General features: G+C 42.8%; 1 protein-coding gene across 9 annotated transcripts; it reads left to right on the top strand.

The window, feature by feature from the left end:
* Positions 1 to 4,064: 4,064 nt before the first annotated feature.
* Positions 4,065 to 24,976, top strand: sh3gl2a (SH3 domain containing GRB2 like 2a, endophilin A1). Of its 9 annotated transcripts, XM_071407633.1 has the most exons (12): positions 4,065 to 4,139; positions 9,301 to 9,373; positions 9,624 to 9,767; positions 10,405 to 10,538; positions 16,919 to 17,077; positions 18,496 to 18,602; positions 19,090 to 19,202; positions 19,583 to 19,597; positions 19,803 to 19,814; positions 20,064 to 20,075; positions 21,340 to 21,351; positions 21,825 to 24,976. In XM_071407633.1, exons 1-12 carry the CDS (start codon positions 4,131 to 4,133, stop codon positions 22,016 to 22,018), a joined length of 984 nt encoding a protein of 327 aa, XP_071263734.1. In that variant the 5' UTR covers positions 4,065 to 4,130; the 3' UTR covers positions 22,019 to 24,976. The 9 variants fall into 9 exon arrangements, with proteins under 9 accessions (XP_071263734.1, XP_071263736.1, XP_071263735.1 ...); XM_071407635.1 differs by lacking the exon at positions 19,583 to 19,597; XM_071407634.1 differs by lacking the exon at positions 20,064 to 20,075.

Genomic DNA, 24,976 nt, shown 5'->3' with positions numbered 1-24,976 from the left:
CTACCGTGCCTGTGTTGTCAGATCAATACAGGTGAGGGAGAGGAAGCCACTTTAGACTATTGAGATGCACCCCTAAGGGCCGGTTTCCCGGACACACATTAAACCTTGACTAAAAAGCATTTTCAATGGAAACTCTCAATTGAAATATTGTAGCTTTTTAGTCTAGGACTAGGCTTAATCGGTGTCTGAGAATCTGGACACTAATCTAATTAAGCATCGGATGTCACTGCCCTGGTCAGAAGGTAAACAAGGTCATGCCAGTCTGTTTGACCCACAGTGATGATGTAACACGAATGAGGAGGACTTATCAGGTGACATATGAGCCGAGGTGTCCTCCATTGAACCAAACATACTTGACTTGGCAGAGTTTCTATAAATATCGGGGTAAATCCTAACTTGTTCTTTCACTTAGTCAAGCATTGAGATCAATGGGCGACTAAGTTTTTAAAAAATGTACTGAAGAGGATGTTAGGATTCACCCCCCAGGTGAATATTATGAATATTGTGCGTCTTGCACTCCGTTGAGAACAACAATGCCCAGAGATTCCTGTGAAAGCTATCCTACAGTATGTCATGCTGCTATGCCCTGGGGTCCTGTGAGTCAATTGTGTGTACTTTTACCTATTCTGTGTGCTCACTGTGTGATGTCCTATCCACAACACTGCAGTCACTAGTGACGTCACTGCTTGCACCTCCGCGTAACTGCTTCAAGGCCACTATTCGCATAACTGACAGCATTAAGTCATTGGCTCTCGTGTTCATTTCAGGCTTTTTTCACATTTACTGTCATGATCTTGTCCAGGGAGTAGAACTGAATGATTTCCCCTTAGATAGGCCAGCTGCAATGTCAAAATTGGCTAAAATTGGCTTAGAAATCTGATTTTAAGCCTACCTCTAATCTTAACACATTGCTAACCCTAAATTGAGACTAAAAAGCATTTAGTTTTCATTTCCTGGTGTTCTTACTGTATGTCGCCCACCCCAGCATGCCCTCTCGTTTCCTCTAATTCTCTGTTCCTCTATTTTCTCTGTTCTCCATCTCTGTATCTCTTTTTATACTGCTAACACTACCTATTTTTATTTTGTCTCTCCCCCTTTCTCCTTTCTCTCTAATTATACCTTGTCTTTCTCTTCCTCTCACTCTCTCTCTCATTCACCTCTGCTCTCAGCGGCACTCCAGCCATCCCCTATCCTTGCCAAGTGCTATCTTGGGTCAGGACCACTTGCACACCATCCTCCATTTTGTCTCTGTCCTGCAGCAGACACTCAATTCTACAGTGTAGATCAGGAAAGTAGTGAAGGGGACACAAGCAGACAGTAAACACAGTTTCTCCAGCCCACTGACATAGAAACATTACACTCAAAGCGACTCATCCTGTGTCTCCTTAGAGAAGCAATGGGTTCCCATTGGTTCTGCGTGATTTAGTCGCTTTTCATCTAATTAGGTTCTGACGGCCGGACTTCCTGCTTTGCCGGGCAGAGCCGCTATTGTGCCAGTCACTGTTAGCTAAAGCTATGCTCCATTTCACGTGTCTCCTCTCCCCTGCATCTTATTCAGAAACACTTCATGAGGTGTGTTTGGACACCATCACCATCGCCGTATGCCTATCTCTATAAAGCATCTGTCAATGTGCACTCCCAATGTGCACTCCCAATGTGTGCTTCACTGATATTTCAATCAACGGGATGTTTCTATCCAGGGGAACATTTGATTATCTGCTTTTTGTGTGTGTGTGTGTGTGTGTGTGTGTGTGTGTGTGTGTGTGTGTGTGTGTGTGTGTGTGTGTGTGTGTGTGTGTGTGTGTGTGTGTGTGTGTGTGTGTGTGTGTGTGTGTGTGTGTGTGTGTGTGTGTGTGTGTGTGTGTGTGTGTGTGTGTGTGTGTGTGTGTGTCCAGCAGGGGAAGCGATGAAGGCTGCAATGTGCAGTCATGGGTAGTCACAGCACTGGGGTGGCAGACAATCCATACACACACCATATCTGTATCCCATCTTGTGATACCTCTCAATACGGTACATGATGTAGTTAAGGAGGAATGCATTAAGATACAGAGTTACTTCACCTATTTATAGTCCTGTGGAGAAATGCAAGTGGCATCTCTCTCGCTCTCTTTCTGTCTCTCACTTTCTCTTTCTTTCTTTCACTCTGCCGAAAACAACTTTTCTATCTTAAAAGCCCTAAACTCCAATAGATTTACAAAATCTATGACAAGGGTCGGCCAATGTTGTTCTGACCATGATTGAATTGGTGATGTTCTGGGAATCGTGTTGTAGGATTGTCCTTGTAGTAATGAAATATGAGATTGGTACATGATGTCTGTCTGGCCTGACGCACACACGCAGGCACACACACACACACACACACACACACACACACACACACACACACACACACACACAAATGCCCTGTTATGGAAGGCTTAATGTTCTGATGCCCGCCCTGTCTGTACCCTACTCTCAGCCTCCGTGATGTGACACACTGCCGCATATTATTACATATCATTGACCTCCATCTTAGGACTCACAGCGTCACTGGGCTGTCATCACTGTCAGCATCACTGTCCTCTATCCAGAGATGATGATGACACAACCGCACTGCGAAAGAGTCAGAGGCTCTCTCTCTCTTTCTCTCTTCCTCCCTCCCTGTCTCTCCTGGGTTTGGCCTTTGATCGTTGTGGATGTGTCTGGTATTCCAGGGAGTAGCAGCGGGAGAGGAAAAGGGAGTGGGGGAAGGAGTGAGGGAGGGAGGGAGATGGGGGAGAGATTTGGGAGCAGGAGACACATAGCCAACGAGCCGAACCAGGCAGGTGCCTGGTCTCCATGGCAACAACCGGCAACTGTTTCACGGAGGATTTAAAGATTTCTGAGTGACGTTAAGCAGAAACTGATGACAGGAGAAGGTCTTTGCTCTCTTTGTGTGTGTTCTCTGCATAGCGGGAGGAATTTAGTGTTGTTTTCACCATCTCATCATGAGTAGGATAAAAGCTGATTTTTAGAGCCCTTGTGCCTACAATGAATTAGGTCCTTACGTAATACAAGTCATATCACCGTCTCTCTCTAGTAATCTTTCTCTCTTGTTAGTCATTTTCCATCTTGTATGATACAATCTCAAAGGAGCACTGCAAATTCCCACTCTCCCTAAACAAGCTTGCTCACATCAATTGATCCTTCAGTCACAAAATTGACTTCTCCTTAATTTCCTCTCATCTCTCATCCTGCCCTCTGTGAGCTGCTCGTCTGGCCTGGATGTGTCAGATTGTAGGCCTCCTGGGCACCAGGTTACGTCACAGGCTGTGGTTGTGGTGACTGAGTTTATATCACAAAGCCTTGAATAAGACAGCTCCTCTAACCAGATGGCCTTTTTGTGTGTGTGTGTGTGTGTGTGTGTGTGTGTGTGTGTGTGTGTGTGTGTGTGTGTGTGTGTGTGTGTGTGTGTGTGTGTGTGTGTGTGTGTGTGTGTGTGTGTGTGTGTGTGTGTGTGTGTGTGTGTGTGTGTGTGAATTGCAAACTGACAAGGTTAATCTGATATGTCTCTCTTTGTGATGTCATCATCTTAATTAGAATATGAACAGGGGTCACAACCTTAGTGTTAGTGTACACTGATGACAGAGCAGACATGAGGCAGTAACAACATGCAAGACACTGGCTCATATAGACGCAACACAAAACAACAGGAGGGGAATAACCAGGAGGGTAATAACTGTAGCTAGGAGAACGATTTCTGTTAAAATAGTTCAATGTCTGGACTTTATTCACTGCATGTTTCGAGAGTCTGGCTGATTACAAATATAGCTGAAATTGAAATTAATAAGCTTTTTTCCAGCACTTGAATAAAAAGACTTGATTCATAATTAAATTAGTTGTGAATTGAATTGTACACCCTGGGGATTTTTCCATTTCAGTGTCCAACGTGGAAGCTATATTGACTGAAATAAAAATGAATTTGCCGTATATTCTGGTTTTGGTATCTTTGACATTTGATTCTACCTTTTACATTCACCTATCGTTTTTCTTGAGGTGAAAAAAGCTTTTAAATGTTATTAACCTTGACATGTCTTTGTGTCTTCTTGCAGAGGGTGAGCGAGAAGGTTGGGGGAGCAGAGGGGACTAAACATGATGATGACTTCACTGAAATGGAAAAGGCAAGAATTCTCTCTTTCTCTCTAAGAATCCTGTCTTTATTTCTCTAAGAATCCTCTCTTTCTACTTCTCTAAGAATCCTCTCTTTCTATTTCTCTAAGAATCCTCTCGTTCTATTTCTCTAAGAATCCTCTCGTTCTATTTCTCTAAGAATCCTCTCGTTCTACTTCTCTAAGAATCCTGTCTTTCTACTTCTCTAAGAATCCTGTCTTTATTTCTCTAAGAATCCTCTCTTTCTATTTCTCTAAGAATCCTCTCTTTCTATTTCTCTAAGAATCCTCTCTTTCTATTTCTCTAAGAATCCTCTCTTTCTATTTCTCTAAGAATCCTCTCTTTCTATTTCTCTAATAATTCTCTCTTTCTCTCTAAGAATCCTGTCTTTATTTCTCTAAGAATCCTCTCTTTCTACTTCTCTAAGAATCCTCTCTTTCTACTTCTCTAAGAATCCTCTCTTTCTATTTCTCTAAGAATCCTCTCTTTCTATTTCTCTAAGAATCCTCTCTTTCTATTTCTCTAAGAATCCTCTCTTTCTATTTCTCTAAGAATCCTCTCTTTCTATTTCTCTAATAATTCTCTCTTTCTCTCTAAGAATCCTGTCTTTATTTCTCTAAGAATCCTCTCTTTCTATTTCTCTAATAATTCTCTCTTTCTCTCTAAGAATCCTGTCTTTATTTCTCTAAGAATCCTCTCTTTCTACTTCTCTAAGAATCCTCTCTTTCTATTTCTCTAAGAATCCTCTCTTTCTATTTCTCTAAGAATCCTCTCTTTCTATTTCTCTAATAATTCTCTCTTTCTCTCTAAGAATCCTGTCTTTATTTCTCTAAGAATCCTCTCTTTCTACTTCTCTAAGAATCCTCTCTTTCTATTTCTCTAAGAATCCTCTCTTTCTATTTCTCTAAGAATCCTCTCTTTCTATTTCTCTAAGAATCCTCTCGTTCTATTTCTCTAAGAATCCTCTCTTTCTACTTCTCTAAGAATCCTCTCGTTCTACTTCTCTAAGAATCCTCTCTTTCTATTTCTCTAAGAATCCTCTCGTTCTATTTCTCTAAGAATCCTCTCTTTCTACTTCTCTAAGAATCCTCTCTTCTACTTCTCTAAGAATCCTCTCTTTCTACTTCTCTAAGAATCCTCTCTTTCTATTTCTCTAAGAATCCTCTCGTTCTATTTCTCTAAGAATCCTCTCGTTCTACTTCTCTAAGAATCCTCTCTTTCTATTTCTCTAAGAATCCTCTCGTTCTATTTCTCTAAGAATCCTCTCGTTCTATTTCTCTAAGAATCCTCTCGTTCTACTTCTCTAAGAATCCTCTCTTTCTACTTCTCTAAGAATCCTCTCTTTCTATTTCTCTAAGAATCCTCTCGTTCTATTTCTCTAAGAATCCTCTCTTTCTACTTCTCTAAGAATCCTCTCTTCTACTTCTCTAAGAATCCTCTCTTTCTATTTCTCTAAGAATCCTCTCGTTCTATTTCTCTAAGAATCCTCTCTTTCTATTTCTCTAAGAATCCTCTCTTTCTATTTCTCTAAGAATCCTCTCTTTCTATTTCTCTAAGAATCCTCTCTTTCTATTTCTCTAAGAATCCTCTCTTTCTATTTCTCTAATAATTCTCTCTTTCTCTCTAAGAATCCTGTCTTTATTTCTCTAAGAATCCTCTCTTTCTATTTCTCTAATAATTCTCTCTTTCTCTCTAAGAATCCTGTCTTTATTTCTCTAAGAATCCTCTCTTTCTACTTCTCTAAGAATCCTCTCTTTCTATTTCTCTAAGAATCCTCTCTTTCTATTTCTCTAAGAATCCTCTCTTTCTATTTCTCTAAGAATTCTCTCTTTCTATTTCTCTAATAATTCTCTCTTTCTCTCTAAGAATCCTGTCTTTCTACTTCTCTAAGAATCCTCTCTTTCTATTTCTCTAAGAATCCTCTCTTTCTATTTCTCTAAGAATCCTCTCTTTCTATTTCTCTAAGAATCCTCTCGTTCTATTTCTCTAAGAATCCTCTCGTTCTACTTCTCTAAGAATCCTCTCTTTCTACTTCTCTAAGAATCCTCTCTTTCTATTTCTCTAAGAATCCTCTCGTTCTATTTCTCTAAGAATCCTCTCTTTCTACTTCTCTAAGAATCCTCTCTTCTACTTCTCTAAGAATCCTCTCTTTCTACTTCTCTAAGAATCCTCTCTTTCTATTTCTCTAAGATTCCTCTCGTTCTATTTCTCTAAGAATCCTCTCGTTCTACTTCTCTAAGAATCCTCTCTTTCTATTTCTCTAAGAATCCTCTCGTTCTATTTCTCTAAGAATCCTCTCGTTCTATTTCTCTAAGAATCCTCTCGTTCTACTTCTCTAAGAATCCTCTCTTTCTACTTCTCTAAGAATCCTCTCTTTCTATTTCTCTAAGAATCCTCTCGTTCTATTTCTCTAAGAATCCTCTCTTTCTACTTCTCTAAGAATCCTCTCTTCTACTTCTCTAAGAATCCTCTCTTTCTACTTCTCTAAGAATCCTCTCTTTCTATTTCTCTAAGAATCCTCTCGTTCTATTTCTCTAAGAATCCTCTCGTTCTACTTCTCTAAGAATCCTCTCTTTCTACTTCTCTAAGAATCCTCTCTTTCTATTTCTCTAAGAATCCTCTCTTTCTACTTCTCTAAGAATCCTCTCTTTCTATTTCTCTAAGAATCCTCTCGTTCTACTTCTCTAAGAATCCTCTCTTTCTATTTCTCTAAGAATCCTCTCTTTCTATTTCTCTAAGAATCCTCTCGTTCTATTTCTCTAAGAATCCTCTCTTTCTACTTCTCTAAGAATCCTCTCTTCTACTTCTCTAAGAATCCTCTCGTTCTATTTCTCTAAGAATCCTCTCTTTCTACTTCTCTAAGAATCCTCTCTTCTACTTCTCTAAGAATCCTCTCTTTCTACTTCTCTAAGAATCCTCTCTTTCTATTTCTCTAAGAATCCTCTCGTTCTATTTCTCTAAGAATCCTCTCTTTCTACTTCTCTAAGAATCCTCTCTTCTACTTCTCTAAGAATCCTCTCTTTCTACTTCTCTAAGAATCCTCTCGTTCTATTTCTCTAAGAATCCTCTCTTTCTTCTTCTTCAATATTACAATGTTGTGATGAATGAGCCCATTCTCTCAAGCCTTGTTCATTTGTGTTAGAAACGATATCCTCACCACTCCATCTTCTATTCACTCCAAGGGGTTATCCCGTAGTCCTATTGTATTACATTATGCTGTGCACTGCACATGGACTTTTTTTTCCATAAAAGAGAGAAGTTTTTCTCAATTTAAATTAAAAATTCTTATGAAATTGCTTCTAGAAAGTGGGAAAATTAAGTGTGCGTGCATTGTGATTGGGGAGGGACCAAGCCATCATTCTGTAGTGTAGTCTCTTATTCTAGACAGCTGGGGAGGCTGCGTGGTGTATAGCAGAGCCATGTATTTAAATATAGGGCTCTGGTGTATAGTAGTGTGAGGTCTGTGTTGAAGAAGGCAGAGAACTGGCATATCTGACCAGCATCAATTGGGAACACAAAAGCAATCTTCACCAGCTGTCAGCTTTGCATGTTGTCTCTCCCTCCACCTCCACACTACAGAGTAAAGCCCCTTCATGTTCTGTCCAGGCATGTTGTCTCTCCCTCCACCACCACACTACAGAGTAAAGCCCCTTCATGTTCTGTCCAGGCATGTTGTCTCTCCCTCCACCTCCACACTACAGAGTAAAGCCCCTTCATGTTCTGTCCAGGCATGTTGTCTCTCCCTCCACCTCTACACTACAGAGTAAAGCCCCTTCATGTTCTGTCCAGGCATGTTGTCTCTCCCTCCACCACCACACTCCAGAGTAAAGCCCCTTCATGTTCTGTCCAGGCATGTTGTCTCTCCCTCCACCTCCACACTACAGAGTAAAGCCCCTTCATGTTCTGTCCAGGCATGTTGTCTCTCCCTCCACCTCCACACTACAGAGTAAAGCCCCTTCATGTTCTGTCCAGGCATGTTGTCTCTCCCTCCACCTCTACACTACAGAGTAAAGCCCCTTCATGTTCTGTCCAGGCATGTTGTCTCTCCCTCCACCTCCACACTACAGAGTAAAGCCCCTTCATGTTCTGTCCAGGCATGTTGTCTCTCCCTCCACCTCCACACTACAGAGTAAAGCCCCTTCATGTTCTGTCCAGGCATGTTGTCTCTCCCTCCACCACCACACTCCAGAGTAAAGCCCCTTCATGTTCTGTCCAGGCATGTTGTCTCTCCCTCCACCACCACACTACAGAGTAAAGCCCCTTCATATTTTGTCCAGGCATGTTGTCTCTCCCTCCACCACCACACTCCAGAGTAAAGCCCCTTCATGTTCTGTCCAGGCATGTTGTCTCTCCCTCCACCACCACACTACAGAGTAAAGCCCCTTCATGTTCTGTCCAGGCATGTTGTCTCTCCCTCCACCTCCACACTCCAGAGTAAAGCCCCTTCATGTTCTGTCCAGGCATGTTGTCTCTCCCTCCACCACCACACTACAGAGTAATGCCCCTTCATGTTCTGTCCAGGCATGTTGTCTCTCCCTCCACCACCACACTACAGAGTAAAGCCCCTTCATGTTCTGTCCAGGCATGTTGTCTCTCCCTCCACCACCACACTCCAGAGTAAAGCCCCTTCATGTTCTGTCCAGGCATGTTGTCTCTCCCTCCACCTCCACACTACAGAGTAAAGCCCCTTCATGTTCTGTCCAGGCATGTTGTCTCTCCCTCCACCACCACACTACAGAGTAAAGCCCCTTCATGTTCTGTCCAGGCATGTTGTCTCTCCCTCCACCTCCACACTACAGAGTAAAGCCCCTTCATGTTCTGTCCAGGCATGTTGTCTCTCCCTCCACCACCACACTACAGAGTAAAGCCCCTTCATGTTCTGTCCAGGCATGTTGTACAACATGACAGCCTCAAAGGAACCAAAGCCTTCCTCCTCCTTCTGTGTTTTCTTTCATTCTCTCCATCTTTTCTCCTTCTCTCTTCCTCCCCTACACCCCCCTCTCTCTTTTGTCTTTCTGTCTTAATCTCTCACTTCTCTCTCTCCTCCCTCTCTTTTCTGTCTTAATCTCTTTCTTCCCTCCCCCCCTCTCTTTTCTGTCTTTGTCATAATCTCTCTCTCCTTCTTTAAATTAAAAAAATTATATATATCTCTCTCTCTGTGTGGGTTGATAGAAGGTGGACACCACCAGTAGGGCGGTGATGGACATTATGACCAAGACCACAGAGTATCTGCAGCCCAACCCAGGTGAGAGACATGTACCTGGTCTCCGATGGCACCCTATCCCCTATATAGTGCACTACATTTGAACTGAGCCCTATGGACCCTGCTGAAAATAAATGCACTGTTTTGGTCAACCCTTTTTATAAATGTTTATTTAATTTAATCAATTATACACATGACAATACACCATAATCAAGCGCATGTTTAAAAAGTTAATTTGTATAACAAGTTTGATTGATTGAGTGATTCATGAATGAATTGTTTGCGTGTACAGCCTCCAGAGCCAAGATGACCATGATCAACTCCATGTCTAAGATGCGTGGCCAGGAGAAGGGTCTGGGCTACATCCAGACCGAGACCGTCCTGGGAGAGTCCATGCAGAAGTTTGGCAGGGAGCTCGGGGAAGAGTCCAACTTTGGTAAGTCACTATGGCCGTGTCAGAATACCGTACTTGCCTTCTAAATAGTAGGCTTTTGGGTATATGAAAATATAACGTTGTATAGGATGTGACATTTCTAAAATGTTGTATGGTTTAAATGCCAGGATGTTATACTCATTTATTCTTTTCATCAAGTAGAATTCACTGCACACTATTGAAGAGAATCATCTTGTTGCACCTGTTTGAACATGTTTGACAACAGCGCATTATCAGAATAGGGGACTCGCTCTACAAAAATGTACGAATGACGGGGAACAAACGCGATTGCGCATTTCATGCCTTCTCAGTATGGATGAGTAGTATGTTGAAATGATACTTGTTGCTTACTGCATACCTTTCTACTAAACAGTATGTAGTACTATTAGTACCCAGTATGTAGTTTTAGTTAGTAGTAGGCAAGACCGATTTCGATCACCGCCATTGTCTATTTATAATGGTGCTGATTGCTAGCCTGCCCCCACATTTGTTTGTGCGGTCTTGCCGACTCATAAGACCAAACAAACAATGGAGCGGGCTAGCTTAGCGCTCATAAACAACATCAATGTGCAAACTCCTCAACCTTTCTGGAGGAGATGGAGGAGTACATGTTGTTATATTCTGCCCCTGTGTGTTCCAGGCCTGGCTCTGATCGATGCTGGGGAGTCCATGCGTGAGCTGGGGGAGGTGAAGGACGCTCTAGACATGGAGGTCAAGCAGAACTTCCTGGACCCGCTGCAGACCCTCCACGACAAAGACCTCAAGGAGATTGCGGTGAGACTGGATTTATTCATTTTATTTGATATTTTATGCAACATTGAGACCCAGACAGGGGTGAAAGTAAGGCCGTCTGGTAATACAACATGCCCCAAAACTATAGGCTACTACACCACTATTTAACATTGCTGCAAGTCAGCCGTGAATTGACTGGAAACCGGGTGGTTTACGCTCCATATTGCTTTGTGGTTTGAGGAGAACACTTAAATTTTGTCAAGGCGGAGATGAGTGGCCGAGACCGAGGTGTGCATGGACAACAGTGGATTAATCAATTCAGGCTACAAGTGTAGGCCAAATGACAATGGCAGAACGTCATTACAATACACATAAGTGTTTTTGTAACAGATGTTTCTTTCAATTCATCAAATTGCGGGTGCACAGAGCACTGTTGGGGTTTGGATGCTGAAATAATTTTCTGAGTGGACGAATGTGCGCTGGTAGGCTACAGGAGCGCCTTGGTTAAGTGATTGTTTGACAATCAGATGAAAACATCATGACTGGTTGTGTTTATGCCACAATTAGAAGGCATATGCGGCGTGTCCATAAGGCTAGGGGAAGGTTTCCCTAAAGTAGCTTCTTTAAAAAAATAAGCTGTAGATTGTTTGAAATCGCATAGCCCACAGTCGAAGGGACCGCAATTTGGGCAAATACCAAATAGATGATTGTTGAGTTGCGACTATCAGTGAGAAGAAGAGAGACCCAGCCAGGCATATCGCAATATTTAAAAATGCAATTGCAGAAAAACTGATTGGAAAGCAAATGGCTATTGCTGTAAAGAGATGACAATGAAAATACTCAGCTGTCTTTTAGTTCGCTCAATTAAGTTATGAATTTTGATAACAGTAGCGGAGAACATCAGCCATATCCCCGGTGAGTCTGTATATTCACTGTCTTTGTCATTGGGTCAGTACCACTTTTGTTTGTTTTTGGACAAACATTTCTTCTTTCAGGTTGTATTTGTGTCTCCCCTTCCCATAGGGCGATTAGATGGATCAGAAAACATGGTTTTTATTGATCTGTTTGTCAGTGTCAGCAGAGTAGGCTACCCTGTCATTTTTGTAGTAGAAGTGTCTCGTACCCGGTAAGAAATAAAATCTACTTTCACCCCTGGACCCAGGAGTACTGCATAAAAAAAAAAGCCCTACGTACTAAATACAAGGATAACAAGAACAGTGCACTCGCATGACATCACAAGACAGACATAATAACAAAACTGCAAAACAGACATAACACAATAACAACACGGCAAGCTAGACACACCACCGTAATAACAACATGGCAAGCTAGACACAACACCCGAATAACAGCACGGCAAGCTAGACACAACACCCTAATAACAACATGGCAAGCTAGACACAACACCCTAATAACAGCACGGCAAGCTAGACACAACACCCTAATAACAGCACGGCAAGCTAGACACAACACCCTAATAACAACACGGTAAGCTAGACACAACACCCTAATAACAACACGGCAAGCTAGACACAACACCCTAATAACAACACGGTAAGCTAGACACAACACCCTAATAACAACACGGTAAGCTAGACACAACACCCTAATAACAACACGGCAAGCTAGACACAACACCCTAATAACAACACGGCAAGCTAGACACACCACCATAATAACAACACGGTAAGCTAGACACAACACCCTAATAACAACACGGCAAGCTAGACACACCACCATAATAACAACACGGTAAGCTAGACACAACACCCTAATAACAACACGGCAAGCTAGACACAACACTATAATAACAGCACGGCAAGCTAGACACACCACCATAATAACAACACGGCAAGCTAGACACAACACCCTAATAACAACACGGCAAGCTAGACACAACACCCTAATAACAGCACGGCAAGCTAGACACAACACCCTAATAACAACACGGCAAGCTAGACACAACACCCTAATAACAGCACGGCAAGCTAGACACAACACCCTAATAACAGCACGGCAAGCTAGACACAACACCCTAATAACAACACGGCAAGCTAGACACAACACTATAATAACAACACGGCAAGCTAGACACAACACCATAATAACAACACGGCAAGCTAGACACACCACCCTAATAACAACACGGCAAGCTAGACACACCACCCTAATAACAACACGGCAAGCTAGACACAACACCCTAATAACAACACGGCAAGCTAGACACAACACTATAATAACAACACGGCAAGCTAGACACAACACCATAATAACAACACGGCAAGCTAGACACAACACCCTAATAACAGCACGGCAAGCTAGACACAACACCCTAATAACAGCACGGCAAGCTAGACACAACACTATAATAACAACACGACAAGCTAGACACAACACCATAATAACAACACGGCAAGCTAGACACACCACCCTAATAACAACACGGCAAGCTAGACACAACACCCTAATAACAACACGGCAAGCTAGACACAACACCATAATAACAACACGGCAAGCTAGACACAACACTATAATAACAGCACGGCAAGCTAGACACAACACTATAATAACAGCACGGCAAGCTAGACACAACACCCTAATAACAACATGGCAAGCTAGACACAACACCCTAATAACAGCACGGCAAGCTAGACACAACACCCTAATAACAGCACGGCAAGCTAGACACAACACCCTAATAACAACACGGTAAGCTAGACACAACACCCTAATAACAACACGGCAAGCTAGACACAACACCCTAATAACAACACGGCAAGCTAGACACAACACCCTAATAACAACACGGTAAGCTAGACACAACACCCTAATAACAACACGGCAAGCTAGACACAACACCCTAATAACAACACGGCAAGCTAGACACAACACCCTAATAACAACACGGCAAGCTAGACACAACACCCTAATAACAACACGGCAAGCTAGACACAACACCCTAATAACAACACGGCAAGCTAGACACACCACCCTAATAACAACACGGCAAGCTAGACACAACACCCTAATAACAACACGGCAAGCTAGACACACCACCATAATAACAACACGGTAAGCTAGACACAACACCCTAATAACAACACGGCAAGCTAGACACAACACTATAATAACAGCACGGCAAGCTAGACACACCACCATAATAACAACACGGCAAGCTAGACACAACACCCTAATAACAACACGGCAAGCTAGACACAACACCCTAATAACAGCACGGCAAGCTAGACACAACACCCTAATAACAACACGGCAAGCTAGACACAACACCCTAATAACAACACGGCAAGCTAGACACAACACCCTAATAACAACACGGCAAGCTAGACACAACACTATAATAACAACACGGCAAGCTAGACACAACACCATAATAACAACACGGCAAGCTAGACACACCACCCTAATAACAACACGGCAAGCTAGACACACCACCCTAATAACAACACGGCAAGCTAGACACAACACCCTAATAACAACACGGCAAGCTAGACACAACACTATAATAACAACACGGCAAGCTAGACACAACACCATAATAACAACACGGCAAGCTAGACACAACACCCTAATAACAGCACGGCAAGCTAGACACAACACCCTAATAACAGCACGGCAAGCTAGACACAACACTATAATAACAACACGACAAGCTAGACACAACACCATAATAACAACACGGCAAGCTAGACACACCACCCTAATAACAACACGGCAAGCTAGACACACCACCCTAATAACAACACGGCAAGCTAGACACAACACCATAATAACAACACGGCAAGCTAGACACAACACTATAATAACAGCACGGCAAGCTAGACACAACACTATAATAACAGCACGGCAAGCTAGACACAACACCATAATAACAACACGGCAAGCTAGACACACCACCCTAATAACAACACGACAAGCTAGACACAACACCATAATAACAACACGACAAGCTAGACACAACACCACAATAACAACACGGCAAGCTAGACACAACACCATAATAACAACACGGCAAGCTAGACACACCACCCTAATAACAACACGACAAGCTAGACACAACACCATAATAACAACACGACAAGCTAGACACAACACCACAATAACAGCACGGCAAGCTAGACACAACACTATAATAACAACACGGCAAGCTAGACACACCACCCTAATAACAACACGACAAGCTAGACACAACACCATAATAACAACACGGCAAGCTAGACACACCACCCTAATAACAACACGACAAGCTAGACACAACACCATAATAACAACACGGCAAGCTAGACACACCACCCTAATAACAACACGACAAGCTAGACACAACACCATAATAACAACACGACAAGCTAGACACACCACCCTAATAACAACACGGCAAGCTAGACACACCACCCTAATAACAACACGGCAAGCTAGACACACCACCCTAATAACAACACGGCAAGCTAGACACACCACCCTAATAACAACACGGCAAGCTAGACACACCACCCTAATAACAGCACGGCAAGCTAGACACACCACCCTAATAACAGCACGGCAAGCTAGACACACCACCCTAATAACAACACGGCAAGCTAGACACACCACCCTAATAACAACACGGCAAGCTAGACACACCACCCTAATAACAACACGGCAAGCTAGACACACCACCCTAATAACAGCACGGCAAGCTAGACACACCACCCTAATAACAACACGGCAAGCTAGACACACCACCCTAATAACAGCACGGCAAGCTAGACACACCACCCTAATAACAGCACGGCAAGCTAGACACACCACCCTAATAACAGCACGGCAAGCTAGACACACCACCCTAATAACAACACGGCAAGCTAGACACACCACCCTAATAACAGCACGGCAAGCTAGACACACCACCGTAATAACAACAGGGCAAGCTAGACACACCACCCTAATAACAACACGGCAAGCTAGACACACCACCCTAATAACAACACGGCAAGCTAGACACACCACCATAATAACAACACGGTAAGCTAGACACAACACCCTAATAACAACACGACAAGCTAGACACAACACCCTAATAACAACACGGCAAGCTAGACACACCACCCTAATAACAACACGGCAAGCTAGACACACCACCCTAATAACAACACGGCAAGCTAGACACACCACCCTAATAACAACACGGCAAGCTAGACACACCACCATAATAACAACACGGTAAGCTAGACACACCACCCTAATAACAACACGGCAAGCTAGACACACCACCATAATAACAACACGGTAAGCTAGACAACACCATAATAACAACACGGCAAGCTAGACACACCACCATAATAACAACACGGTAAGCTAGACACAACACCCTAATAACAACACGACAAGCTAGACAACACCATAATAACAACACGACAAGCTAGACACAACACCCTAATAACAACACGGCAAGCTAGACAACACCATAATAACAACACGGCAAGCTAGACACAACACCCTAATAACAACACGGCAAGCTAGACAACACCCTAATAACAACACGGCAAGCTAGACAACACCCTAATAACAACACGGCAAGCTAGACAACACCATAATAACAACACGGCAAGCTAGACACACCACCCTAATAACAACACGGCAAGCTAGACATAACATGGTAAGCTAGACCGATGTACCGTCAATTTTCTATGTCATTAATGAGACACATTGGAACTCATTGCATACATTACAACATACAACTCAAATCCTAGTCACGTCGAAAGCAGACCAGGAAAATTCTAATTTTAAAAAATTGAACGGTAATGCCAAAGTTGCATCTTTATATGCACATAAATAAGTGGAGTAACAATCACTTCATCTAGACATTGACATCAGTGGGATAACTCCTAATGCTCAGTCAACTGCAGTTACTGCCCTGGAGGGAGAGGCAGCATGTTTACTCTCTCGTTGGAGTTGCCCAATGCAATTACATCCGTCTCCCTGCCAGACCACAGAATCAATACTCAGCTGATAAAGTTTAGATTCTCGGAGAGCTTCATTTAGACTTTTTTGTCCTAAGGGCAGAGGGAAAATCAACTCTGGCATACTAAAAGTTTATAATTAACTCTGAATAATCATATGCCTGAAGGTGTCTGATACGGGTAAGCATTAGTGAAGGCACCACCTTCAGATTATGTGGCTGGGAGCTCCAGTCATGTTGCTGGCATATGCCTGTCCAATCTGAGGTCAGGGGTTGTTTCAGGACTGGGCCATGAGTTGACTCACAGCCCTGAGCAAAACTGGGCCAAGCTGCGCTGGACCAGTACGGTTTGGGTTGGTACGATAGTGTGAAAAGGATGAAGTTGTCTGACCATTTGGAGTGATCCCTGTCTAACCTGTCACTCTTGTCACCCTTTCTTCCTTCCTTTTCCTTCCTCTCCTCGCAGCATCACCTGAAGAAACTGGAAGGCCGCCGTCTGGACTTCGACTACAAGAAGAAGCGTCAGGGCAAGGTGACGGACGACGAGATCAAACAGGCTCTGGAGAAGTTTGACGATACCAAGGAGATCGCTGAGCTCAGCATGTTCAACCTGTTGGAGAGTGATGTAAGGAATATGTTTCTACCGTTACTCCTACTTCCCACACAGGGTGTGTGTGTGTGTGTGTGTGTGTGTGTGTGTGTGTGTGTGTGTGTGTGTGTGTGTGTGTGTGTGTGTGTGTGTGTGTGTGTGTGTGTGTGTGTGTGTGTGTGTGTGTGTGTGTGTGTGTGTGAGATGACCCACCATTGACACATGAGCACCATGTTTTTCCTCCTGTACTGTAGGTTCAGTGTGAAGTGGTGAACTAGTTAGTAAATGCAAGTATACTGTTTACCTGTGGGTCTAAGCACTAAATATCTATATTCCTAGTAGTAGTAAGCAGTAGTAAGTAGTATTAGCAGTAGTAGTAGTAAGCAGCAGGTAGTAGTAGTAGGCAGGAGTAGTAAGCGGTAATAGTAGCAGCAGTGGTAGTAGCAGCAGTGGTAGTAGTAGTCGTCATGTCTTTACACTGCGTTTTCTGTCCATCACTGAGCACATGTACACGTTTGATGTTCAATAGTTGTATTTTTTCTCAGCAAACTGTGTCTGTCTATTCTCTAGTCTCTGTCCTCTTCTCTCCCTCCCTGTCTCTAGTCCAAGTCACTTCCCCCTCTGGCCAGCTGCAACCACGGCAACGGAGGGGGTCATGATTCAAAGCTCTTGTTCTACTTCTGTCAGTGGAAGAGCATCACAGGCTGACTTTGACTCACTGTGTATTGTCTGCATGTAACGTTGTGTTGTGTGGACTGGAGGTTCTCATCAAGGCAGTATCAGGGAACCTAGAGCCTCAGATATCAGATGAACAGGACTTCTATAGAGATTATAATAATTGTAATAACAGTTGAGCTCGACGTTCTATAATGGCTCCTCCACCCATCTATCCATCCAGTCTTTCTTGACCTTGTGTTGTCATATCAAAGTATCTGTACGTTAGCCAGTTGTCACGAACCAGCTCGTAGCCCGTAACAAAAAGGGAGACAACATGGAGCTCAAGGAATAGCAAAAATATGTTGATTAACTAAAGTAAACTAAACAAGTAACAATGGTGTGTGTAGTCAGTAGTGTAAGTGAGTGGTTGCGTGCATAAATGTGATAATGAGGGTTGTTGAAAGGTGCCAAAGCAAACAAACAAGACAGCCACAAAAATGCCACAACCAACAGAGAGTCTCCCCAATGAATGGGGGAGAGGTGTATTTATCCCCAGGACACACCGGAGCCCACCGACATCCTAATAAGGAAAACAAGAGCAAAGAGAAAGAATTCGGCAGACCGAGTGGGAGGGTCGTCACACAGTAAGGCGGATGTGTTCTGTGTTGACCTTGCAGTACCATACTGTAGTTTCTGTATGTTAGCCAGACCAGTGAGTCCGGATGTATACTGTAGGACTTGGGCCACGCCGCCCATATGTAACAGTCGTCCCGTTGGGCCTTTTGTGTTTTCGTCAGCAGATTGAACAGGTGAGCCAGCTAGCCGCACTGGTCCAAGCCCAGGTGGAGTACCATCGTCAGTGTGCTGAGATCCTCACCCAGCTGCAGTCCAAGATGGAGGACCGGTCAGTATTTATAATAATATATATATCATTATATATCATTATAATCTGTGTGTCTGTCTCCATGACCGGTCAGTACCGGCTGGAGGTACGGAGGATTTTTGCGAAATTACTGAAATTTACCCAAAGTTCACAGGTTTTTTATTTTGAAAACCTGGTTGGAGAAAAACCTGGGAATGTTGGGAAAGTTTCCGGAATTCTCGCAACCCTAGCAGAGAGTACGGGGGCCATACCAAACCAATCGTCTTCGGATCAAGAATTGAAACCGCCTGATTTATTCCTTTCCTGAATTCTCTGAGTTCGCCAGAAGTGAGATGGAATTGATCCCAATAACCCTTGACCCCAACCCTTAAGTATGCCGCAGAAATAGAATGAATAGATTCTATTAATTCTTTCAACGAGCGATGCGGCAGGGGGTGGGGGGGGTGGGGGATTGGGATCAACACCCTCTTCACTATTTGGGCTTGTTTCTGCAATGTATTATCCATAGGATAAGGGATTCCTCCAACAAGCCCAAGAAAGAGTTCATACCTAAGCCGCGTCAGTCCTTGGACCTCTCTAGTGAAAACCACAATGGAGCCATCCAAGGATCCAGGTCCCCAGGTGAGACTCTCCCCTCCTACCATGAAGCCAGACATCTCTCTCTCTCTCTCTACATCACTAGGTGTTATGAAATGTAATGTTATGTAGTATTTTAAACTGTATGTAACTGTCTTATGTTGCTGGACCCCAGGAAGAGTAGCTGCTGCCTTGGAAGGAACTAATGGGGATCCATAATAAATACAATCCATCCCTCTCTCTCTCCATCACTATCAATGTCTCTCTCTTCTCTCTCTTTTCCTTATGTCTATTTCTGTCTCTCTGTCTGTGTCTTCCCATCGTCTATCTATCTCCCCATCTCTACATTCATCCACTTATCAGGCAAATGAAAATATATACCTGTCTACTCTTTCTTCTCTTTTCCTTTCTGTTATTCCATCCAGCAACAAGGTCTCCAGGTGAGATAAGTCATCTGTCTGTTTGTCTATCTATCTGGCTGGCTGGCTGGCTAATCATCCTATCTTCACATCTCTTCATTTCTCAATCTCGTCATTTCTCCATAGTTTCATTTCTCCAACACTCCATCTCTCCATCCATCCACTTGTTCTAGCTGTGTGGCTTGCCTTTTCCTCCTTTGCGTTTGAATTTCTCTCCTTTTTGCAGCAAGGTCTCCAGGTAAACCAAGAGTGAACCCTGGAGAGATACCATAATATCACTCTGTCTATTTCTATCACTGTCTGTCTGTCTTTCTGTCTGTCCGTACGTCCGTCTCCGTCCATCTGTTTGGTGATTGTCCAAGCCATCTCTTCATTGCCATAATGCACCCATCCATCCATTTATCCAACTATGTCAATTGCAGTTAAACATAAATACCTCTTCTCTTTCTCCCACATTTGCTCTCTCTCTCTTTCTTCCTCTTTGCAGCAAGGTCTCCAGGTGAGCCTAGAGTGAATTCTGGAGAGATACGACAGAATATCTCTACTTTATCACTCTGTCTGTGTGTCCATATGAACGGTCTGTCTCTCGCTCTTTCCTGGACTGTCTTTCTGGCTCCAGTCTGTTTCCTGATTTCTCTCCTGTCTCTCTCTCTGTTTGTATTCCAAGTTTTTGTTGTCAGTATTCCGCTCTTTGTTTCTCTCTGTCTGCCTTTTTGTCTGCGCGTTTGTCTTTTCGATATGTTTATCAATCAATCGGCAAGACAAACCAACATTTTTACGTCTTTCTCTTCTCTGACTGGCCTTGTCTCCCTTTGTCTCTGTCTTTTTGTCTGTTAGTGTTGCACGATATACCGAAACTTCAATACTTTATCCATACTAGAACATGAAAAACGGTTCGATACAAGCATTTCTGTTACTTTCGGTACTTTTGTCAAATGTCTCTCAAGGATCAAGCACGTCTATCTGCGCCGCCGACCCCTTATTCTAGCGCGCACCGTGCCTTCTCCACCTACTCACTGCTAGCCTGCACTGGGAGTTTTCAGTTCATTGTTCGCCGGTAGGGCGTCCTGCCTGCTCCCTATGGTGAATGAGATGTGAACGAGAGGCTTGTAGAATCATGACTCTTACGAGTTTTCAGTTCATTGTTCGCCAGTAGGGGGTCTTGCGTGCTCAAATGAGCTAAATGAGTCGAAAGATTCAACATTTTTGACTGAACGAGTCAAATCTGTTCCCCTTCCATCTGGGACTTGTTTTATTGTACTGATCAACAACATTTGCATAGAAGTGGCTTCTTTAATAAAATGTGCTCTTTCTCTTTAACCGGTAATGATGTCGTTCACGAGGCAAAAAAACTAAGTCAAATTGATTGTATAATTGATTCATTAATCGATACATGGCTGTCTCTGAAAAATGTTGACTTAAAAAAGTTAGAATGATATTGAACTCAAAAGATGCCCAATGTTTGAACAGAGCAGTAGCTAAGTTTATCTGTCTGGATCAAGTGCCATTCTGTGGCTTTGGCTAATATGCCTTTTGATATCGAGTATTGTGATGGTGTTGAGTTTTCGTGATACAGTACTAAACCTGGTATCGATGTCAAAATTCTGGTATCGTGACAACACTACTGTCTGTTCAATATCAATCATATCATATCTATCAATCGATCACCTAAATATACATTCATTTTTCATTTTTATGCATTTCTCTCTTTGCCTTGTCTCCTTCTTTCTTCCTCCTCCGTCTGCCCTCCATCCCCCTTTCAGCAAGGTCTCCAGGTAAGAGCTTTACTCCAGAGATAATCTTATCTTTCTTTTACTATAGGAATAACCCTAACTTCTATTTAAGTCAAATTTTCACTTAGTTGAATTAACTTCATTTTCGCTCATCCATTGATGTCAATTGGAGTCGAAGTGAAGATTTGACCTTGTGGAAGTTAGGATTCACCCCCATCTTTCTGTCTATACCATAGACCTCTCCAGCCATACACTATAACTCTGCTTTCTCTTCTCTCCTTCTATCACTTTCCATCGGTCCACCGCTCAATCTCTCTCTTTCTCTCTTTCTTTCTTTCTTTCACACTCCCCATCCCTCCCTCTTTCTCTCTCTCTCTTTCTTTCACACTCCCCATCCCTCCCTCTTTCTCTCTCTCTTTCTTTCACTCTCCCCATCCCTCCCTCTTTCTTTCTCTCTCTCTCACCATCTCTCCATCCATCTCGCTCTCTCTCACTCTCTCTCTCTCTCATTCCAGCTCCCCTAGACCAGCCATCCTGCAGGGCGCTGTATGACTTCGACCCCGAGAACGAGGGCGAGCTGGGCTTCAAGGAGGGGGACATCATCACTCTCACCAACAAGATCGACGACAACTGGTACGAGGGTATGATCCACGGCAGCTCTGGATTTTTCCCCGTCAACTACGTGGATATCCTGGTGCCCCTGCCCTAAAGTCGTTGCCACGGCAACGGCGCATCAGCAACAGCAGTTTTCCCAGGCGACAAATCCTAATCCCTGCATCCCCTGCTCCCGCCACCCCCAAACATTCCCGGAAACCCACCCTTTCACTCCGCTAAAAATGGAGATCTAACTACAATGAAGATATGACGACGAAATCGTCTGTGGCGTGATCAACAACAGCATGGTGTCACACCAACGAGTGCTAACGAAACAGACTTGAAAAAAAAATATGGAAAAATAAGCAATGATGCCGTTTTGAATGCCATCGTGGACATTTACCATCAAACCAATAAAATGCTGTGGTTGTTTTTTCTTTTGTTTCCAAAAAGAGTGTTTCTCGGTTTTGTCCTCAGAAGTTTTTTTTTCCTTCAGGAGCTTCTACAGTTCCTCAATCCTTGTCTTTCCTGGCTTCATCTAGGTTTACATTGGCTGTGTGTCTTTCAAAATGGCCGTTACTATCCTTCTCTGTACTTTGTGGAAACTTCTAGACTAGCATAATTTCCTCATCGTCACATATTGTAGGCTACTATTTCTGGGCGGTTATCTGGTCCGTTAGATCACGTTTAGGTCATGTTTCACACTTTGTTAGACAATGTAGGTCAGGCATGTTTTAGTGTTTTATCTTATCAGATTTACTTCTTCTGAGTACGTTCAAGCTAAATATATGTTATTCCCGTTTGAAAAGGGTAGCCTTCTGTTTGCATGCATGGATTGTTTCCTAGAGAGACCGTGTCCATTTCATGCTAAACAACAGATTTATGTTTATGACGGATCCCTTCACGTTTGTCTCGTAATGGTTGCGGGCTTGGTCAAAGAGGTGGTTGGTAAAGAACTTGAAACCCTCTCAATCCCTGCGCTAAGGAGGGGATATCTTTTGATGTGTCTTTTCATACAGACCTAAACTGAGAGTGAGGTATGTAAGGATTCAGTGTGATTTAATCAAGGCACCATAGTTAGACCAAACTGGCCACCTATGCAGGAGGGTAGGCCTACAGCAGGGCTGAGTGGTGTCAATGGCAGATCTACTCGCTTTTCTATCCGAGGGTGTAGTTCGTTTGCAATCTACATGGTTTTGTTGGCATTCTATATCACACAAGTCCTCTGTGTGATTTAGGTATGTCTCATGATTACATCTAGTGTATTTGAGCCAATGGTTATAAATTGGTGATGAATATTTACGAAAACAAAAGACTAAATTGTGTAGTTGAATTGTTTTCTAAGTGGCGTATAAGCAAAAACTGGAACCGTTTCCATAATATGAAATAATGTTAAAAAATCTTCTCAATGTGTATTTTACCAATGACGTGGAAATATTTGTGAAAATGGTTGCTGTATTGTGCTATTTCATATAGGAGTTTACCGCTTATCGGACTTAGCCTTATTTTCTTCAACCGTTGGCGAAGTTGTTTTCACTGTATCAGAATGTCCTTTAAGTCAGATAGACAAATAACACTATATTGAAGACTATAAGTCATGGAATCTGATAGGACTAGCTTTAGCTGACAATGCTCACAGACAAATACTGTATTACGAGGCCAATGGAATACACAAGCAATGCTGTCTCAATCAGAAAAGGGAACATTTTATAAAAAGTGAAAACGGTGGCATATTTAATTCAAGGATACTAACATCAATAACCAGATGCAAATTCCCCTACCCCTTTGTATCTTACACTTTGTCTAAATGTTGTCAGGCAATCTAGGCAACTTCTCTCTGTCAGGAGTCTAGGTCTGAAATAACCCATTCATACTGTATGTGTACCTCTTACTGGTCCATACTGTGTGTCTGTTTACTGAAGGGTCATGGGATCCTTAGTCCCTGTCCCTGGTTGATTGTCCTTCCCTTGTCATATCCCAGGAATGAATATGTGTTGTGTAACAATACACAATATAAGGTACCAAAGCAACAGACTGTTGCATATAATCATCATCATTTGGTGGGAACAAGTGTGTATTAATATGCATGTGTGAGTTGGAAATGTGTTTTTTGCATATCCCACTCCCCCTGAAACACCCTGGGAGAGTGGGGTCACGGCCAGAGTCTACTAAAGCAATTGGATACTACTGTACACTCAACTCTGGCCTCTGGATCTGTCTAGGTTTTCTCCAGCATTTTGAGGACTTCATTCACAGTGGTTTTCCCTTCTGCAAATCCAATGTGAAACTGTATGTGTGTAACAGACAGGGCAATAAGTGTTTCACCTATTTATCATTGTTGTGTGACTGGGTGGATGTGGTTTGGTTGGGCCGAGGTTGGTATGTGTTTTGTGAAGGGAGAAGGGGTTGTATGCGCATCAGGTGGTTTGGTCTACTGTGGTTTGTATTTATGAAGTGTACATTTCAATTTTTTCTGTCAGTATTATTTTTCCTTCATTGAAATCCTCCTGGGTGTATATTTGATAAAGGACCGATACAGTATAGCGCAATGATACTATTGTTGAAGCTGAACCAACCGAAAACCCATCTATAGCGTTATTTTTTTTTTAAAGGGAAGCACAACTTGAAACGGTCTCGTTTGTTGGCAGAATAAGCAGATTCAGCTTGGAACTGGCTGTGCGTTCAAGTTTTTTTTAAAGGCTATATATTTCCTTCATTTTCTTTTCTCTATCTTTTTTTAAACAATTATCGTGTGTATCTTTGCCCTCAATGAGGACTGTACAGCTTTTCAGTGATTTTGTTTTCACCGTGTGTCTGTGTGTAGTAGCGCATCTACGGTATCGTATTTTATTTTTGTAACTGTGATAAAGTACATGCATATATATATACAGTAATTATATAGAACTATTGTGATGGGAGGGATTATTTGTGCTGCAGACAATTGTCGTTTTTGGATTCTTTGTTTGTTTTGGTTTCATCCCTTGCACCGGATTACAAGACAATATGCTTGATGTTAAAAATGACAAAAATATCTCAATGTAATTTATTCAAATAAACAACAAGGTTAGAATTG

This window comes from Salvelinus alpinus, chromosome 6 (genome assembly GCF_045679555.1).
Source record: "Salvelinus alpinus chromosome 6, SLU_Salpinus.1, whole genome shotgun sequence".
In the NCBI taxonomy this organism is placed as follows: Eukaryota; Metazoa; Chordata; class Actinopteri; order Salmoniformes; family Salmonidae; genus Salvelinus; species Salvelinus alpinus.
Note: the sequence above shows the minus strand (reverse complement) of the source record. Positions and strands in the feature narration are given on the sequence as shown.